The sequence below is a fragment of the Octopus bimaculoides genome, chromosome 1, assembly GCF_046866305.1.
Source record: "Octopus bimaculoides isolate indiv1 chromosome 1, ASM4686630v1, whole genome shotgun sequence".
NCBI classification, from domain to species: domain Eukaryota; kingdom Metazoa; phylum Mollusca; class Cephalopoda; order Octopoda; family Octopodidae; genus Octopus; species Octopus bimaculoides.
The window spans coordinates 160,904,117-160,924,808 of NC_142928.1; the positions used below are offsets into that span (position 1 = coordinate 160,904,117).

General features: G+C 34.9%; 1 protein-coding gene across 1 annotated transcript in view; it reads left to right on the top strand.

Annotated features, from left to right (window-relative positions):
- Positions 1–1,386: 1,386 nt before the first annotated feature.
- The window catches only part of LOC106882873 (arf-GAP with dual PH domain-containing protein 1), a 90,265-nt gene continuing 70,959 nt past the window's right edge, over positions 1,387–20,692 (top strand). Inside the window, exon 1 of the mRNA XM_014933676.3 lies at positions 1,387–1,481. Within this exon, the coding sequence (XP_014789162.1) occupies positions 1,400–1,481 (82 nt within the window). The 5' untranslated portion in view covers positions 1,387–1,399. The remainder of the gene's footprint in view (positions 1,482–20,692) is intronic.

Sequence of the window (20,692 nt, forward strand, 5' to 3'; positions counted from 1 at the left end):
CAAATAGGCACTCCTCTTGCTTGAGTATTAATAATATATTTGGATGAGAGTATGATAAATGATGATTTCCTATGTCAATGTACTTTTGGTTTTGCTAAAATTAAGCTCAGATATTTTTCTCTAACTTTCAAAGCCATACAACATTAAAATATTTACAAAACCTTCTCCTGTTAACCCTCACCCACCCAACTTAATGGAGCTAGCCTGCTCTGTCAATCACATTACACATTTTTTTGATGCATAGTTGAACTATAATTTATTATATATTCTGAGTTCTAATCTGTGTTTCATTGATTTTGTGCAGTTGTAGCTGCTGCTTTACAAATATTGGAAACATTTTATGCCTCACTGTTTCGAGTTTGAATTCATCCATTATCCCTTCCCCCCAAAAGTAGTTTTGCGTTCAATCAAAACAAATCCTTCTTTCATTCAGTCATTTATTATTATTATTTCTCTTTTTCTTTTCTTTTTTTCGTTTTTTTTTTTAATTACCTGATTTGACCCCGTGAGTACAAAGAAGGATGAGAAAAATCTGACCCGAATATAAGAAAAATGTTGTGAAGAAGCAACTGATTATTAAAGAAAAAGTTGTTGAGTGGAATTCTCAATTTCACCGAGTTTAGAAAAATATGATGATAATTTAGCATAATATGCATCAGCGATGATGCTTATGATAATGATAATTGTGTTCGGGTAAAGTTTGACCCAATTAACAAAGTATTACAGCGTCCACTCATTATGCTAAGTTAATATAATTAAGACATGATACTTTAAAAGAATAATTTCTACACACATATAGGGTGGCCCAAAAGTAGGTTTACAGCTATTCAACTATCTCTTTTGCATTCATATATTAACAGTTTAGATCTTAATTATAAAAAAATATGAAACCATTCTTCTATGCTAATTTAGTTAATTGTAAGACAGAAATTTAAATGTAATAAATTGTTTTAAAGAGAATTTAAAGTGTCTATGTGATAACTGTAAACTTACTTTTGGGCCTCCCTGTATACATAAAACATCATTAATAATAATAATAATAATAATAATAATAAGAAGAAGATGAAGAAAACGAAAAGAAAAGAGTAAAAAGACGGAAAATGTGATTGGCCTTGCATTAATGGTTGTAATTGCATTACTATAAATCTGCAATAGAACTTGTTCTTTTTTGTGTGCTTTTACTTTGTAAATAATAATAGCAGTAACACAACCGGCTTTACAAAGAAAAATATATCTTTTCTTAGACCTACTGACACAGATCATATTATCCTACTCGCCATGTTCAGCGCAACTTTTTCTCTTGTCCCCACCTCTCCCAGTTTCCACTTTCATTCATTATAGTGGCATAGCACTCGGTAACTTCCGACATTTTCCGCATCGGGCATAAGCAAACGGCACAATGGCGGATGTAGGGAAAACGTTTCTTTTGGAGCTGCTCAAAGAAAATGGAAACAGTGAATGTGCAGATTGTGGATGTAAAGGTTAGTAATTCGAAATCATTCCATTAGTTTATATATGTGTTTTTTTGAAGAGAAAATGTCGGAATGTGATGAGACAAAATATTTTTCGGAACTTTAATTGGTGTATGTCTGTTTACAATGCGAGTCACGGTAACATTCATTAAGAAGTTGACAGTGCGTGTATATGTTTGTGTGTATCTTTTAAAAAAAATCACTTATCTTGTTTACAGTATTTTTTCTATTAATCCCCTTCCATTTAGCTAGTTTTTTTTTATTTCCAGATTTCATATATATATATATATATATAAAGTTTATGAATTATCTTTGCATTTGTATTTTCTTGTTGACACTCACTCAAACACACACACACACACATAATGTACACACGTCTTACGCACACAATTGTCAACAACTCTACGCTGCGGGTACTTAGCCATGTATGATCGGTTACTCGAAGAAAATTACCGTATGTTATATTTAATTATAGTCATACCGGTCGCAACTTCTTCACTGGAACATATATTTTTTTTTAGCTAAAATGTGGATTGTTAAAAATATCGATCAATTAATGAAATTATTGCAATCACTTAACTTGACAAGGCTAAGTAAATTTAGAAATAGATAAGCTTATCTGTTTTCTATAGAATTTGTCACATTCCCCGAGTAGGCGTGTCTGAGAAAGTTATTAACATGTGAGATCTCTTTTTCCTTTTAGTCGATTAGAAATGACTTTTTATTAAGGTTTCATAAAAGATGTTTCGAAGACAAGACTGGATAATAATTTTCTCATGACTATTTTCGATCTTTATTTTATTATTTTTTATAAATGCCCGTCTTTGTTTTTCTGTTCTCCCTCCTCTTTATTGATTTTACTGTTATATATATTCTCATTGCCGAAGACTGTGTCTTTGTGTTCTGTATCAAGTAATAACGTCGAGCGATTCCCTCTTAGCATTCCTTTGGAATTCGCTGGGTACAAAACAGTTGTTTTCCCTGTTAGAATATGAAGTCATTGCGAGTGAGAGGTGTCATGCATCTCGTATAGAAATTCACATGACGTTCATTCCTCCCTACCAAAAAGTCTTGTTTCCGCATGCCTAAGGATTCATATTTTAATTTATTTTGATTTCTGTTCCGTATTGTTCAGTTAGTGGAAATCGACTTCAGTCTTACCCGGCGGCTTGCTCTAGAGGAGAGAGTCGATGAATACCTGTCATATACTAAGGTTTATGTTAAACGACCATACTGCTACCACCTAACCACTCGCCTCGGGGTGCCTTGTGACTGGAAAATGGCGCAGAGGGTGGAGGGTCGGCCTAAATAGCTTTACAGCTTTTTAATCAAAGCATGATGGTTTTCATTTTCCTCCTCCCCCCATTTTTCCGAGTTCAAATCCAGCTGAGGAATTCAACTTTGTTTTTTGTCTCTTTGATGATTGAATAAGTATCAGTAATCTACTGGGATGGAGTCTGTGAAATGAATCTCTTGTTTCTTTCATCAGAAAAAAAAGGGGCCTCGTGACTCAGAAATAAATAATTACTTTCGTCATATTGTAGCATTCCCAGCCGTTAGTTCGGTTTCGATCCTACTTCAACCCTGTTTTTTTTTTTTTTGTAAATTATTGATTAATTATTATTATTATTTCTTTAAGTTTAATGATGCTGCTAATACTGCTGGGAAAGTCCCGAACATCATACTTTCCTATTTTGTTTCCGTTATCAATCTAAGGCCCAATGTTTTAATTAGTTATGTTGCAGATGTTTGAACCGGCCACTTGTGATAGTAGTACATAATTGTTCGTGTTTTACTAATTTCTCTAATATCCTTTACTGAAATCCTATATGACTCAGTTATTTACAATTGATTCGATTTTCTGCCACTTTTAATCAGAGTATTGCTTAGAATACACACAGGCTGACTAATTTTCATCATAAACCGCAAGTAGGAGAGCAAATCAAACTTCTTTGGTTTCATCCTGTTTGGATTGTCTTGTCTCTTTAACTATTGTCGTCATCATCGTCGTCATCATTACTTGAAAACATTTCCTCACATTTGCCTTTCCCTTTCATATTATGACTGTGATACGGTTTGCTTTAATTATCCATTTAAAAAAAAAATGAAAATAAAAAAAGGAACTTTTACTTTTACATTATTGCTGTATTTAAATAATACAGTAATAATGTTTAAATACATATTTTAGTAAAGAAACACAAATGTTTGTAAGGATTATTTATTTGAATTTATTAATCATAAATATGACGAGCATCTACATAGTTCCTGTCCACTAAATCTTATTCTCATGGTATTGGCCCAACCGCATTTAGACAATCACTAAAATGTTCTTTACGAGCATAGATGGAAATTATGATGATGATGGCGTTGACGATGATGATTATGGCATGGTGTTAATATCAGACTTCTGTTGTTTCCACTCAAGAGTCGACATGAATCAGAGTTTCAATACTTATTAATTACTTCTTTGTGGTTGGAAATAATTGTGTTAGCAGGTGTCATGTAAAGTGACAATCCATGACACTGGCTGACCTCTCTCTACCTATTATTGTCAGCCATTCTTTTGACCAGTGCATTCAGCTTACCTATCTAGACAATTACTAATGCTAAACGTTTGTAACTTACACATAGCTTAACGGGACCGTGTAATAGTGTAATGAATGAGTACCGCATAGTTTTCAGTGATTATCTAGTATGATTCAAGGGAAATGAGACTGAGATATTTTAGCTTGCATGGGATAGAAATTCTAATAGTGAATTTACTGCTTTTACATATTTTATAATGTATAGTTATGTAGTGAAAACATTACGTAGCCTACAACTCGTCTCCCTCTATCGCACCAGAAATTATTACTTTTTACCATATGTTCTTGACTCATTTCTTCATGAATTTCATATAAGAAAACACTTTTAGCATTGCTCTAAAGAGAGAACATGCAAACCTTAAATCAACTGAAAGGATCTTGTTTTCGATCTAGTTGGTTCTCATTAGCTTCAGTGCAGTTAGAAACCCATATGTTCTCTCAGGTTGTGTATATTTCAAGTATTATATACAATACTGGTTTCTAATTTAACAAGGCACAAAGCATTGACGTTAATTGGTTGAAGAGTTTGCCTCACATTCACGTGGTTCTGGTTTCGATCCACCTGCTGGGCACCTTGACGAAGTGACTTCTACTGTGTAGCCTCAACTTGACAAATATCTTTGATTTGAATTCATTAACTGGAAACTGTGTAGAATCACGTGTGTGTACATCCGTGTATTGTTGTAAGATTGCTGAGTTGTGATTGCCTATGAGTGATGCCAATATAAGAATAAAGACCAATTCTTCTTGTCAGGCAAGCTGTATGGACAGTTGAATAAATTCCAGAATTTTGTACCTACTTATTTTATTGATTTCAGTAAGATGAAGGCAAAGCCGACTTTGGTGGGATTTGGAATCAAAATGTACAAGGATAAAAGTAAATACTGTTATGGATACAGTTTAGAGTTTTTCCTCTTTCTCAGAAGTCTACCTTTTGTTTTTTATATTTATACTCGTTTTTGTTGTCATTAAAGCTGTTTCTTTTGGTAAATTTTGATATCTCAAAATCAACAATGTAAATTTTGCTGAATATCCATATTTTGGGGCATACACAATATACTTTAGTATTATTAATCAATTAATTAGACTAATTTTCATCTGTACATTAAGATTGATGGCCTTAACTTCAGTTATTTTTATGTAAATGGCATCTTGGGTTTATTTCCCTCCACTCATTATGAAAAAAAAAAATGGAATTTGTTTGCTCATCATTGTAATTATTACTTCTTCTCATTGTTTTCTTCTTGTTTTTATTGTGATGATTTAAAATATTTTTTTAGCACAGTCTGAAATATTTTACATTAAGTTTCCTGAGTTACTTTTCGACCCACAACTTTTATATAAGTAGTTCTCACCAATCATTCATACCAGCTGTCAATAACATCCAAATTTTTTCTTGTGAGTAATATGAAATAGCATTAACTCCTAGTTGGCTACAAATTTTTGTATTTGGCACGCATATATCTATAGAATCTTACTTATTCCATTTCTTATTAAATGCCAAAAGAATTGCAACAGGCTTAGATATTATGATATATAATAGAGGAGTGTGAATTTTGTGAAGATCAAATGATAACTGTAAGGAGATAGACTCAGAATGATGTTGGCTTGGTTATTTGCTCTTGTCAGTATGGAGTTGAAACAAATACTGGCAGCAAATACTGTGGCTTTAACTATAAGACTACTATTTATAGAGCCACCCTTGGAGAGTAGCAGATAAAAGATTCTGTAAAATAGAACCTCTTGACATGGGACTAGAAAAACCAGCTGAAATTTGGGAGGTAAAGAGAACTTGCTGGTTGGGAAACATATAAAACTTCTTTTATATGCGTAAGCATCTCCCAATTCATGATGGTGGTTGACCTCCTATATGTGCTGTAAACAATGTTATTTACCTGTACAGTTGTTTGGTTGTTTTGAGGTTGTGGTCTTTGGTTGTGTGAGGGTTGTTGAATATATACCTTGAAGTATAGTACTTGTCACCTACTTAACTATCTTGGATTGGTCAGAGGTGAAGCATGCTTGCTATCAAAGGTTTAGTAGTTCAGTATTGCAAAATGTTTTACTTCTGAACTATTTGTATTCATGAAGGACAAGTATAAGAGCCAAGCAGAGTTGTGAGCATTGGACAATGAGGATGGTGACTTGAGAGGGAGGGAGGGAGGTAAACAAGCAACTAGGGGTTGAAGAATTTTGAAAACTGGTGCCAACAAAAGATAAATGTAGAGAAGTGAGGAAGAGAGAATTTAAGTCAGAATAACAAGACCTCTTTGTTGTTAATGTCCATGTGGTGAGGTATATGGTTTGGAGAGTAGATTTTACAAAATACAGACATTATTTTAGAAAAAAAATTTGCAATAGAGAATGTAGGCCTAAATAGCAGATATATTAGAAATCTGGGTTGAGAAATTATTTTTGTGCAGGTAGGAGGTGGTATTAAGATCATGGACTAAAATTCTCAAATATTGGCAGAGAGGAGAGAAATTATTATTGTTACATTTTATAGACTTTTTCACGTGTAAAGTAAGTTAGCATTTGTGGGTTGCAGTTAATCACTATGACTTTCTCTGTGTATGGAGGTTTGGTTTAAATTTTTGCAACAGAGCAAACTTTGCTAAACTTTGAGGTGTTGTTAAAACTGCTTCACAGTTTAAGCTTACCATGCTTAAAATAATATAGCCTAGATTTTTATTTTATTTTTATCATGACACCAATACAAGAGACACTCTCTTACAAAACTCACAACCACCTCTTCTTTCAACTAGTCATTTTCAGTTTGGAATGACCAGGATTGTAGTTAGGCTGCTGCCTTTGCAGCAACTGAAGAACCATTTTTTTTCCTGAGGTGGTTCTCTGTCTAAATTGAAGAAGAAGTATGCATTAAAGTACTTTTACTATTTAGATTTTTGTACTGGATCTTTTGAATAGCGGTTTCAGAGACTTAAATATTATCTCACTGGCTTGTGCTATAGCTGAATATTTTTCAAAGAATTCCCTACCATTTTTAACCTTTTTGATACTAACTACCCCTGGTTCTGTGATACTAACTTGTTTTTAAAGTCATCTAAATCTAAACCTTCCATCAAAATTTCATGTTAATTTGTGTTCCCATACTAGCTTATTAACAACAAAGTTATTTATCAAGTTCTTTATTATTTTCAAAACTAACAGAAATATAACAGCAAAAGGGTTAGAGTAAAAAAAAAAAGCTCCCATAGTTTAAATCTTAGCACAACCAGTATGATCATGGCAAGACATATTAATCAAATTCTCCCTTTAATTAGCTCAACCAGAACCACCAAACAAATATAACTTCCAGCAGAGATCTGAACAGATGTCTAAGAAGTTACTTGGTTTACATGAATATTCTGGAAGTTCGCTTAGACTATGAATATGATATTTTTTTTATTGCTTGCCCTAATATAAAACTGCAATTTATGTTTATGCAATTAATTTCTCACATCTGCTTCTAAGTTTTATATATTTTTTGTATTTTCATTGTATTTGATTTGGAACATACACCTATATAAAATATTTTTGCAATATCTTTTATATATATCTTGCTATTCCTGTCACTTGAGATTTTTTAAAGTCAAGTAAGCAAAGGAAAACTTATTTTTACTTTTTTTTTTAAAACCCTCTAAGGTCAACTTGCTTTCCATCCTTTTGGGATTAATTTTTAAAAAATTACCAATCCAGGACAGTGAATTGGTGGAACTGCAGGGGGGGGGTCAGGGAAGATACCTTGTGGTAGCTGTTCTAGCTGTTTGCATTCTGACAGCAATACCTGTGATGACACTGGTGCTCAGCTCTTATTGGCTGAAGTCAGTGGCCTTTTCCTTGAATAAGCATTGATAGAATGGTGAGGGAAGACTTGCAAGCAAAGGTAACTGCCAATATTACTTAGGCTGTTATGTACTTAAGCTAAAAATGTCACTTTAACCCTTTAGCAATTAAAAAGATCATATCTGGCCTAAATATTCTACATGTTATATGTCTAAACTAACCAAATCTGACTTCTCACACCTACCCTACAATACCATTCTAATAATAAACATCAAAATCTTGAAGCTACAAAATAATGTACAATTAATTCAGAACAATGTGAATAAATAAGCATTACATTTGACAGTAATATGAATGCTAAAGGGTTAATAGAAGGTGCTGAGTGATTTTTATGCATTTCTCTATTGACTGCTTTAGAAGATGGTCAGTTTACTCAGTAAAGTTAGTGTTTACTCACACTAAACCACCAGCTTCATAGGGATTATCATGTTACAATATAGTCCGTCTTTGACACATTGCATTTTATGTCCAGTGTAAGTTTTAGCACATGGAACTGAAATTGTTAGTTGACACTAAATACAGACCATATTGTTACTAGTACTAACTATAAGTATTGTATTTTTGTACTGTTTAACATTATTAATATTAATGAGCATTGCTTTATGAACTAAGCACTGCAGACAGTTATGGAAACTTTGGTCACATTTTATCATGCTTCACATCATTTTAATTTTGTGAAACCAACATTTTACTGTCTGACAAACATTATAGTAAATGCTATTTGCTGAGCTCTCCCCACCTTGCTGATTAATAAAGAAAAAAAAAACTAGAGAATTAGTGGTTTTAGTAATTATAGATTATAATTGTCATCTCATTTGCGGATGTTAATTCCTACACTATTAATCATACAACATATTTTAAGATATGTTCTTTTAGAAAATGCTTCTGGTTTAAGTTCAGGTTGAATATAATGCTAGCCATAGTAATCACTCTGTTGACCTCATTATTACTAATTGACCCTATTCTGCTAATGCACTGGGTTGTCTGAAATTTCTGTAAAAGAAAAGCCTTTCTAATATGATTAAAACACCAGATTTCTTTATTTCCACCAAAATCAGTCATATAAAAGTCATTCATTTTATATATTTTCACAGTATATTTATCTAACTCCATCTATTCCAAAAACCAATCAGTTATGCATAATTATGCATGACTTTTAAAATGAGTCATTATTAATTCAAACTTAAATGTTTATCTTGAAACAATTTTATCATTACTTTAATTATAAGAATTTTATAAGGAAATAGATTTGTACAATTTATTTAATCAGGGAGTTTTGTGTTAACAGCTTAAGCAATCATTCCAATATATTCAACTCAAAACAGTTGCCCCTGTTTTGTTTTGTTTGTTTGAGTGATTGCTTGTTTAGGAAGTATTTAGATTAAGGGGTTGAAATAATTATGAATGATTATTAACCCATAAAGCACTGGGATTTGCACTTACATAGCATGGACTGCTGAGCACATTTGATGAAAATGAGACTACCATGCACACATAAAAACAAAAAATAGTTAAAATATCTTCTTAGTATATAATGGTGGCAAGTTTTATGTCATCTGAAAAGTCATTAGTTGAACTATTAGTCCTCTTGCATTCTGGGGGGTATCAGATCGTTTGAGTGACATTAGACCCCAACAAATGCCCATAAATTAAATGCATCTATCTGGGCTACGACTGTGGCCTGTCAACCTGTGCCTGATGGCCAGGACCGTGGCCTGTTGTGCTTTGTGTTAAGCATGATAAAGAAAAGAAAATTACTTCCTAATTTTTTATAAAATCTCTAGTTCTATTTAACATGACATAATGTTGGACTAGTCATGATTTATTTGAAAAGTGATAATTTACATGGAAAAACAAGTACATGTCATACACACACACGCACACACACAAGTAGATTATTACATTTACTTGTGCATGTGTGCACATAAGTACATTCATGCACACACAATTGTATATATTTGCACACTTATTTATGCATACACTTGCACAAAGTACATAGCAAATAGAGGCACCATTACACACACTTGTACACACTTTCACAAACACTAATTAACATTTTTGCATGTGCATATACATTCACACGCAAGTACATTAATGCACACACAACATGTGCTTGTGCACGTATGCATACACACTTTCTTCTCACACATAGTTACATTCACATACACCTCCTTTGATGTACATTCCCACATTTTGGTCACAACAATTGTAATGTACTTACATACATTCAAATACTGACTGTACATGTTGAGAAAAAGTTTGTTTTATCTTATTTTTTAAAAACATTTTGTTAATATTGGGTCAAATATGTTTTCATTTTGTAATGAATTGAGGAGTGTTCTTTGAACACAAACCCAAATTATGCTATTTACCAGCTATAAGTCAAATCTTCCTGAATAGTCTCTATTATTTTGAACATAGACACCATGCCATATTGTTACAAATCGTTGGTGGGCATTTTTATCTATTAGAGCTGAATGTCATTGATTAGAAATACACAGTGAATTTTGTTTTTGGTTAAACTTATTCCCATGCTGTATGTCTGCTCAAGCAGAGTTGAATGGGGATGACCAAGCAACAACTGCTCTTCATTATTGATGTAAATTCTGTCATTTCATTTTTCTTACCTGTATAGTTTGCTATAAACTTCACAAAGAAATAAAATGAAAGGAAGTTCTTCATTAAACTACACAGAAGTTTTACATTATATTGCTTGTCTTTGGATTTTGATTTTTTAAAAATATTCTTTAGCTGGTTTTCATTTCCTCAATTTAGATGATGTTGCTGAATTCCTTTTTTTTTTTTTAGGTTTCATATAAAGCCTAAAAAGTCAGAGGTGGTGTGTGAATGAGTTGATCCAAGCGATTTAATGGTACTTATTTGATTGTCTCCAGAAAAATGACTGGTCAAGATGACTTTGATGAAGTTGAAATGTTGAGGATCATAACTAGATTTTTGTTCCAAATTTTGGCAGATAGCCAACAATTTTGGAGGAGGGGATAAAATGATTACAATGGCACCAGTGTTCAACTGACTCTTTTATCAACCCCGAAAGGTTGAAGGGCAAAGTCAACCTTGGTGGAATTTGAACCCAGAATGTAAAGACAAATGAAATGTTAACTTTATACAGATATCCTGTTGGTTAAAAATTGAAGACAATCTATTTGTAATGTTATTTCACCTTATACGACTTTGTTGGTAACACTTTGACAACTCTTAATATGCTGTGCTACATCCTTATTTTCATATCAGAGAAAAATCAATAAGGTTGAACTCAAATCCTTAGTTCCAGTGTATGAAGTGTACAGTAGGTGTCCACTGATTTGTGATTTCTACAAAAATACATTTGTAATCCTCCTTATTATTACCATCATCATCATTTACATTGGTTTTCCTTGCTGGTATGGGTTAGAAGGCAATGCATACACACATACATGCACATACTCATACACACACACATGCATACACACATGCATACATACTTGCAGTAGTTGATAGCTTCCGGTACCTAGGTGACCAAATCAGTTGCAGGGGTGGATGCTCTGAGAACATAGCTGCTAGAATAAGAATAGGTTGGGCAAAGTTCAGAAAGCTCCTACCTCTGTTGGTAATGAAGGGCCTCTCCCTCAGAGTGAAAGGCAAATTGTATGATGGCCTGTGTGCGAACAGCCATGCTACATGGCAGTGAAACATGGGCTGTGACTGCTGAAGACATGCATAGGCTTGAAAGAAATGAATCTAGTATGCTTTGCTGGATGTGCAATGTCAATGTGCATGCATGACAGAGTGTAAGCATCTTAAGAGGAAAGTTGGGCATAAGAGGCATAAGATGTGGTGTGCGAGGGAGATGACTGCATTGGTATGGTCATGTGATTCGTATGGATGTGGACAGCTGTGTGAAGAAGTGCCTGTCTCTACCAGTGGAAGGAAGCTGTGGAAGAGGGAGACCCAGGAAGACATGGGATGAGGTGGTGAAGCATGATCTTCGAACACCAGGCCTCACAGATGCAATGACTAGCGACTGAGATATTTGGCGATATGTTGTGCTTGCAAAGACCCATCAAGCCAAGTGAAATCTTAGTTATGGCCATTATCGGTGTCATGTAACAGGCACCTGTGCTGGTTGCACATAAAAAATCACCTTTCAAGCATTGGGCCCCACTGAGGCAATGTGGCTGATGCTGGTGTTGAGGAACTAGCAACCGTGCCAGTGGTACTTAAAAAGCACCTTTCAAGCGCTGGGCTTCATGGAAGAATGACAAATGACCGAGGCCTTTGGCAATATGCTGTGCTTGAGAAGGAAGATCCAGCAAGCTGAGTAAAATCATAGTTGTGACAGATACTGGTGTCATGCAACTGGCACCTGTGCTGGTGGCATGTAAATGGCTGTCCATTTGTGATCAAGGAAGACCTAAAATTTTAGGTCCAATAAGGCTTGCACAATACCTCACAAACCCTTCTACCTTACTAACATGATCCAGAGACAAGCCAGAGCAAGATATCCAGTGTCAATATGGGTCACAGGCTCAGGAAGGTGAGAGTGCTATGATCCCAAGCTGAATGTGTTTAGGAAAATACAAAAGAAAGAGAGTCATTTATAAGGAGTTTGCAAGTCCAGTACCCAAGATACACTTTCAGTTTCATATCTATTATTTGAGCAACAGAATATATACCAACCTGTCTGGAGCAAAGTATGGTTGAACTTGGGCTCTTGGAGAGAATGCAAATCTTTAATTCATATTCTACAAATGATCACAATATTTGGGACTATAAAAATCTGCAAAACCCATTACACTCTCAGAGTGGTTGGTGTTAGGAAGGGCATCCAGTCATAGAAACCATGCTAAATCAGACTGGAATCTGGTGCAGCCCCTTGCATGCTTGCCACAACACTCTCTTACTTAACCAGGCATCGGATAGTTTCCTTGTTGGTGATTGCACAACCTAAAATTTTAGGTCCAATAAGGTTTGCATAACACCTCACAAACCCTTCTACCCTACTAACATGATCCAGAGACAAACCAGGGCAAGATATCCAGTGTCATTACGGGTCACAGGCTTAGGAACATGGGAGTGCTATGATCTCAAGTTTAAGCAAAAGACTGTTCAATGCCATTCCCTGCTTATGTGGTTTTATAACAGCAACCTCCTCCTCGAGATGCATTAACAAAAGTTAAGGGATGCCTCACTCTTAGTGGTTTTCCAGCACACCACACACCAACCCAGAAATTCTTAGGGCTTGTGCTATTGTTAGATAATCATTGAATCTACACTAGGTTTGTCTGTCCTTTTGATAGATCTTGTTTTTAGTCCTGCTGGGTTTTTAGCAACCCTTCTTACCAGGCAAACCTAGTGAGGGTGCCAGCTTAATATCCGATGATCAGTGCATGCAACAAGTTGTACTAGATTCTATGTTACCAGTAGTACTCATTAGAGACCTCACAAGTGACCTAATTTACATACGTATGTGCAACTTGGAAGGCAGCTCCTTGAGAAACACTCTTTGTCTGATAACCTAGAAATCTTTGTCTTATAACCCAAAGAAGTTGCACAACTCTACCACAAAGTATCGTCAGATGAAAGGATGAGCCTACATGACCAGAAGACTATGCATGGATATGTTACTAGAAAGCTCCGTGATGATAGTAACATCGATCATCAGAGCAGTTTATCGTGGACCAATAACCGGATTACTACCTCCCACTTTGAAGGGTATGTATTTGCAATCCAGGAACAGGAAATATCAACCAAGTACCTGATGCACAAAAGGGATAGAGATGCGGGTAAAGCCATAAAGTGTGACAACCGATGCAGACTTTGTGGAGTTCACACTGAAGATATCACCCACATCATAAGCAGTTGTCTGAAAATGTCATTACAGTATTATCTACCGATGAGACATGATGTTGTGGCTAGGACACTCTATAATGAAATCCGTCGGAAGGATAATCCCGAGGACAAAGAAATAAGAACTCACAATATGGTAGAAGCCATAGCCACTCATAATAAAAAGGAATACTGGTGGAATGTACCAGTGAAGATCTTAATAAAATGTATGCACAACAGACTTGATATGATGACTTGGGATAAAGAAGAGAAACTGTGCACAGTTGTGCAAATTAGCTGCCCAGCGGATGTTAACATAAAGCTGAAGATCAGTGAAAAAGAGAACATCTATGTTGAACTATTGAGAAATCTGCAGTTACTCTATCTAGATTACAAGTTTAGGTTTATACCTGTAATTATTGGGGCCCAGGGATATGTAACAGCTGCCTAAATACCAATCTTGAGAAATTAGGCTTCTCAAAACCAGAAAGGAGAAAGCTAATCCGAAGACTACAAATCCAATCCAGCACTGGAACTGTAAAAATCTGTAAAATTTTCCAGAATTTACATGCAAGCATACATACATACATACATACATACATACATACATACCCTGTTGTTGATGTTGAGATTCCAATGAAGGAACCTTGGATCTAGGTTAGAAACCGGTTCTTTCTCTATTGGCAAGAAATCTTGAAATAAACTGAATGGCATACATACATACAAACAAACAAACAAACAACTGGACAGATATTGTTGTGTGGGGCCACAAGGAAAAGATGTTCTGTTGTGGAAATCAGTGACTCTCTGGACACTAATGTGTTTAGAAAAATACAAGAGAAAGAGGATTATTGATAAGGAGTTCGCAAGTCCAGTACCCAAGATACACTTTCAGTTTCATACCCATTGTTAGAGTAACAGGATATATACCAACCTGTCTGGAGCAAAGTATGGTTGAACTTGGGCTCTTGGAGAGAATGCAAATCCTTAATTCATATTCTACAAATGATTGCAGTATTTGAGACCATAAAAATCTGCAAACCCTTAAGATTTCAGGGATGATGAACAAAAGATGCTTTCCTTCACAATCTTGCTTCCAAGTAGGTGGCCAATCAAATTTTACTCTAAATTAAAAGAAAGAGCATACATTCATCCATCCATACATACATACAATATTATATTATAGTACCCTATATTATGTCACTTAATCTAAACTATCAATCCGTTGTCTTACAAGTAATATAAAAAATACAAATGCCATTCTCTTATTCCATAGTTAAGACAGCATTTGTTTATAATGTTACATACATAGGTCTTAGCTGTTTAATATAGAGGACATTTTTTTGTTTGTTTGTTTAAAAAAACAAAAAACCTTATATTTGAAAATGTTTCTGTTTCATATTTCAACGTGCATCAACTACTTAATTCAGCTGCTTTAGCTTCTGTTGTCAGAACTAAAACTACTTAAAAATTTCTATTGCTTATAAGTGGCTACTGGTTTACATCTCTAATTTTAGCTTTTATATCTTTAATTCTCTATTGCTATCAATGTGGCTAGTTTGAACCTACTTTTGCAGAGACCTTTACTCAGACAGACATAGGTTCACTTCTTTTCCTGTCTAGTTGTGGCTCTACTGAACTGAAACCTTGACATTTGAAGCAGTTAACTTGAATGTTTTTGGTCTTGTAATTTTTTTAGAGAGAGAGAGAGGGGGGGGGGTTCAAGTGTGAGACAAAGAAGAAAATTCTCAATTTCTCTTAGTGAAGTCATAGTTGGGCTTAAATCAGTTTCATTCTTACAATATTGAATTGAAAACGTATTAACTCTTTAGCTTTCCGGCCTAAGTATTCTACCAGTTTTCTTTAAAACTGGCTAGATCTCGCCTCTCACACCTATCTTACGATGTCCTTCTATAAACGATCACGTCATTAAAATCGCTTACCTACAAGATAATGCATGATTAATTGGAAATAATATGAATAAACAAGCATCACATTTGAGGAAGTAACCTGAATGTCATTGGGTCAATTCAGAAATGAAGCATTTTTATATTTAGGCAGGTTTGCACTTATCTAATAATCAAACATAAAAAAAATTGTTAAAAATATTACCTTATATATAATATTAAACTATGACTGAAATTTTTGTTTTTAATTCTTTTGTCTGTTTTGCATTATTTTTTATCTTTTACTTGCTTCAGTCATTGGGCTGCAGCCAGACTGTGGTATTGCTTTGAAGGGTTTAAGTCCTGTACTTATTCTGTCAATCTTTTTTTGCTTAACTGCTAAGTTGCAGGGGCATAAACAAACTGGTTGCCAAGTGGTTGGAGGCAGACACTCACACATACACTGGGCTTCTTTCAGTTTCCATCTACCAAATCCACTCACAAGGCTTTGGTTGTCTTAAGGCTGTAGTAAAAACACTTGGCCAAGGCACTATTCAGTGGGACTGAACCTGAAACCATGTAGATGAGAAACTTAATATCATGATTCACTGAAATTGTAAAATTTGATGCTTACATAAATTTTATTGATTTTCATTTTGTCCCTAAATCAGAATATGCTATCAGAATGTCATGGATGCAACTGATTAAAAATTTAAGTTAAACATGTCTCTAATTGAAAATAATTTATTTTTTACCAACCAAATTATTGCAACTTGATACATTTAGGCTACAAACAGCAAGGGAGCCTATTGGATTACTCAGCCTGTTAGAAATAGCAATCAAATCATCAAATCTCATCCCTCTGTTTTAAAAAGGGAAGAATGCATTGGATAATGTAGTCCTAGATGCACTGTCTGAAAAAGGACAGGTTGTTTGTGACTAGAACATCTTTGGTCTTAGCTCTTGCCAGATAAGTTGAGCTGGGACTAAACAACAGCATATACCATATTGAAGAAAGCTGGTTGTACGAACACTGATGCTGTGTGTCCTATAATGGAGACTGTTAAAGTGGTGAAAATGTGTTAGTTTAGATTGAGATGTGTTTATAGGAGTCAGCTATAAACTATGTTGGTTGGATTATTTTCAGTTTTGTCCTATTATTTTCTTTAAGTAGTAGAATTTTTTTATGGCATTAATATAGTTGGTTTTGTTAGAAATTTTTTTGTATAGTTTTAATGTGTTTTACTCTATTTTAGTTGGCAAATTTCAACAAATTTTGGCAGTTATGTAAGATTATTTTCCTCTCCTGGCATTTTTAAAGATTTGTAGCCAACACCTGAGACAGAATTAATCTGCAAACGGTTTAGAGAAAAGTAATTATATAAGATGTGAAGACACTGATAATGAAATTACACATGGTACAGGCATGGTTGTGTAATTAAGCTCTCTTTGTTATCGTAGGGTTTTGGATTCAATCTCACTCTATGATACCGGAGCATGTGGTTTCTTTTATACCCATAGGATAACTGATGCTGTGAGTGAATTTGGTAAATATTGGGTCATCCCATAAATAATGCAATTTTTTTATTTTTCAAAATCAAGATAAGCAAAGTTCTTTTTTAATCTAAGATATACTCTCCTTCATTTTCCACAATGCTCTTCCATCTATCTGGTAGACTTGTAAGGCCCGTCTTCCAAAATTCACTTGTCCGTGACGAAAAGTACTCCTCCAGTACTGTTCTAACATCATCTATAGAATTCATATTTTCTCCATCCAAATGATTTTGAAGACTGTGAAATCAGATGGGGCAATGTCCAGCGAATATGGTGGGTGGGGCATCATTTCCCATTCAAACTGCTCCAGCCTTTGGAATGTCATCCTTGCTGTATGTAGCCAAGCATTATCCTGATGGAAGAATACCTTTCATCTTGAAACCAAAGATGGTCGTTTTTCTTCTAGTGTTGACTTAAGCCATTAGAGCTGCTCACAGTAAATCTTCTTTGTTATCATTTGGTTTGGATTTAAAAGTTCCAAGTGGACTAAACCTTTCATATCCCACCAAACAGATAACAAAACCTTACATGGGTGAAGACCTTCTTTACCCTGGAGTACCGGTGTTTCCTTTCCCTACCCACTGTCTTCAGCACTTGATATTTTTGTAGAAAACCCATTTCTTGTCACCAGTCACTATATAGTCCCAAGAGCGTTCATTCATGAGACGTGACAGCAAGGAAGAGCACACATTCACTCTCTGTGTTCAATTAAACTCAGAAAGTTTGTGAGGAACCCATTGAACCAAGGCACGCAAGTGTCGATGAATGGTTGAATGACCAAGTCCAAGCTTCTCTGCTAGTTCCTCAGCAATTACAATGGAATTTTGTTCCACCAAGGTTTGCAGGATGTCTTCTTTGAGCTCTACAGATCTTCTAGGATGAGGCTCATCTTCTAGGCTGTAGTTTCCAGTTCGGAATTTCTGGAACCACCACTGACACTGGCTTAGGCTTATTGTCCGATCCCCATATACTGCATTCCTTGCACTTTCTGTTGCATTGTTGCCTTTATTGAACTTATAAAGCAAAACTCAGGATTTGAACAAAATAATGGAAACACCTTAAAATTTCAAACAAATTTATTTTGATATGGGATAGGACCGCCTTTGGCAGTAATTACAGCATGAATTCTACAAGGTATGGACTCGTAAAAAGTTTGAATTGTTTCCAAAGGAATTTTTGTCCATTCTTCAGCTAAAACAGTCTCCAGTTCTTGTAGTGATGATGGTGGAGGATATCGACTCCTTACATGTTTTTCTAAAATGCACCATAAATGTTCAATAATATTGATATCTGGGGACTGTGGTGGTCAGATAAGATATTCAACTTCACTAGAATGCTCCTCGTGCCATTCAGTAACAACTTTAGCTGTGTGAATTGGTGCATTATCATCCTGAGAGATTGCATTTCCCTCCAGAAACAGTTCCGCAATCACAGGATGAATTTGATCAGACAAAATGCTTAAATAGTCTTGACTATTAATTCTGCTATGAAGGGAAGGTTTTTTCCCTCTTTCTCAAAGGCTGTCATTACTTTCGAGGCAGTACTTCTTGATACATCAAACATTTCAGCTGTTTCTGTTATGCTAGCACCTGCCATACGAACACCAACAATTTGACCTCTTTGAAAGTCTGATAGATCTGTCATTTTAATGAATTTAATTACCTTTTTCAGTTGATATCTTGAAAGAAGCATCAATTTTAGTAAAACATATTAAGCAGCACTAATAATAAATCAAAAAACATAAAAATAAACAAGCTTTTGACAGTTTTATAGATATTTCAAAATTATGATGCTATGATGCTAGCTGTTTACATTATTTTATCCAACTCCTGTATGCCGAATATGCTTCTTTGCACTTCCATTATAGCTTTGAAAAAATAACTATTAAAATTGAACTGCACTCTTCAAAACTTGCACTAAGAAAAGTACAAGGTAAAATAACTACCTGCTTTTATAGCAAGTTGATGCAGGTAGTTTATCCCATCCCCCTCCGACTTTTAGTTCATGCAATTGAAAAAAACTGCATTATTTATAGGATGACCCAATAAAAACTGTATGGATGCTCATTATGTGTGTATATGTGTGTCTGTGTGTTTGTATTTTTGTTTCTACCTAGTTGCTGATATGGGGGGGGGGCAGGGGGGTTTGCTTTCTATACCTTGACCTGTGCATAAGATGGGACTCACCTTTTTAAGCTGGGAAATGAATGGAATGCCTGGTGTGTGTCTTGTTGTGGCTACCCCCTCTTATGGGGAATTTAGACCTTGGTAAATAATACCTTGCTACTTGACAAACATTTGTAGTTTATTCTTTCTTTTACTTGTTTCATTCACTTGACTACAGTCATGCTGGAGCACTGCCTTACAGTGTTTTAGTCAAAGAAATCAACCCCAGGACTTATTCTGTGTAAGACTTGTACTTATCCTATTGGTCTCTTTTGTTGAACTGCTAAGTTACAGGTACATAAACACACCAGCATCAGTTGTCAAGCAATGGCAGGGGGGGGGGACAAACGCAGACATATATATATATATATATATAACACATACCCGACGGGCTTCAGTCAGTTTCCGTCTACCAAATCTGCTCACAAGGTTTTGGTCAGCCTGAGGCTATAGTAGAAGACACTTGCCCAAGGTGCCATGCAGTGGGACTGAACCTAGAATCATATGATTGGGAAGCAAGCTTCTTACCACACAACCATGCCTGCACCTATGTTTATGTTTTAATAACTTTGCTGTTCAGCAACAAGAGAGTGATAAAATATGTACCAAAACTTAAGATAAATATACTGTGATCACAATTTGTTCAATGAAAATCTTCAAGGTGATGCCCCAGACTAGCCACAGTTCAGTGATTGAAACATTGAAAAGAGTCAAAAAATGCTTGAAATGCATAAAGAAATGTTGTATTGCAGATTTGTCCAGCTCATGTGTTAATATAGAAAATGACTGATGCCTTTTTAATGGTTGGTATTCTTTGTATTTATGTATGTTTGTTTATATTTATGTAGGTTATGTTAGTTGAAGTGTGTATTATTTAAGGCTCTATGAATTTACTTCTGTGTGTAACTTGATATTTTTGTTGAAATTGGATATAAGGGATCATGGACTGAATCAACAGATGTTAGAATTATTTGTATGACCCCATTTTTATTTCATATCAGTTGTGTTAGCTAGCTTGCATGTTTAAAAGAAATGGAGATGGCTTTTAATAAGATAATCTATATCTTCAAATTTTGAAATGTCGTGTCTTCTTCAAGCTGGTATAATCTTTAGTATCAAGAAAAATGCCTTGCGATATTTGTTCTGGATCTTTACATTCTGAGTTCAAGTCCCACTGAAGTCAACTTTGCTTTCCATCCCTCCAGGGTCGGTAATATAAAGTACCAGTCTAGTACTGAATTCAATCAACAAACCTCCTCTTCTCAAAATTGCTGGCCTTGTGCCTAAATTCTAAACTACTACTACTACTGTGATCATTTTCCAAAATGCATATTTTTCTTTTGTTACTATAGCAAAAT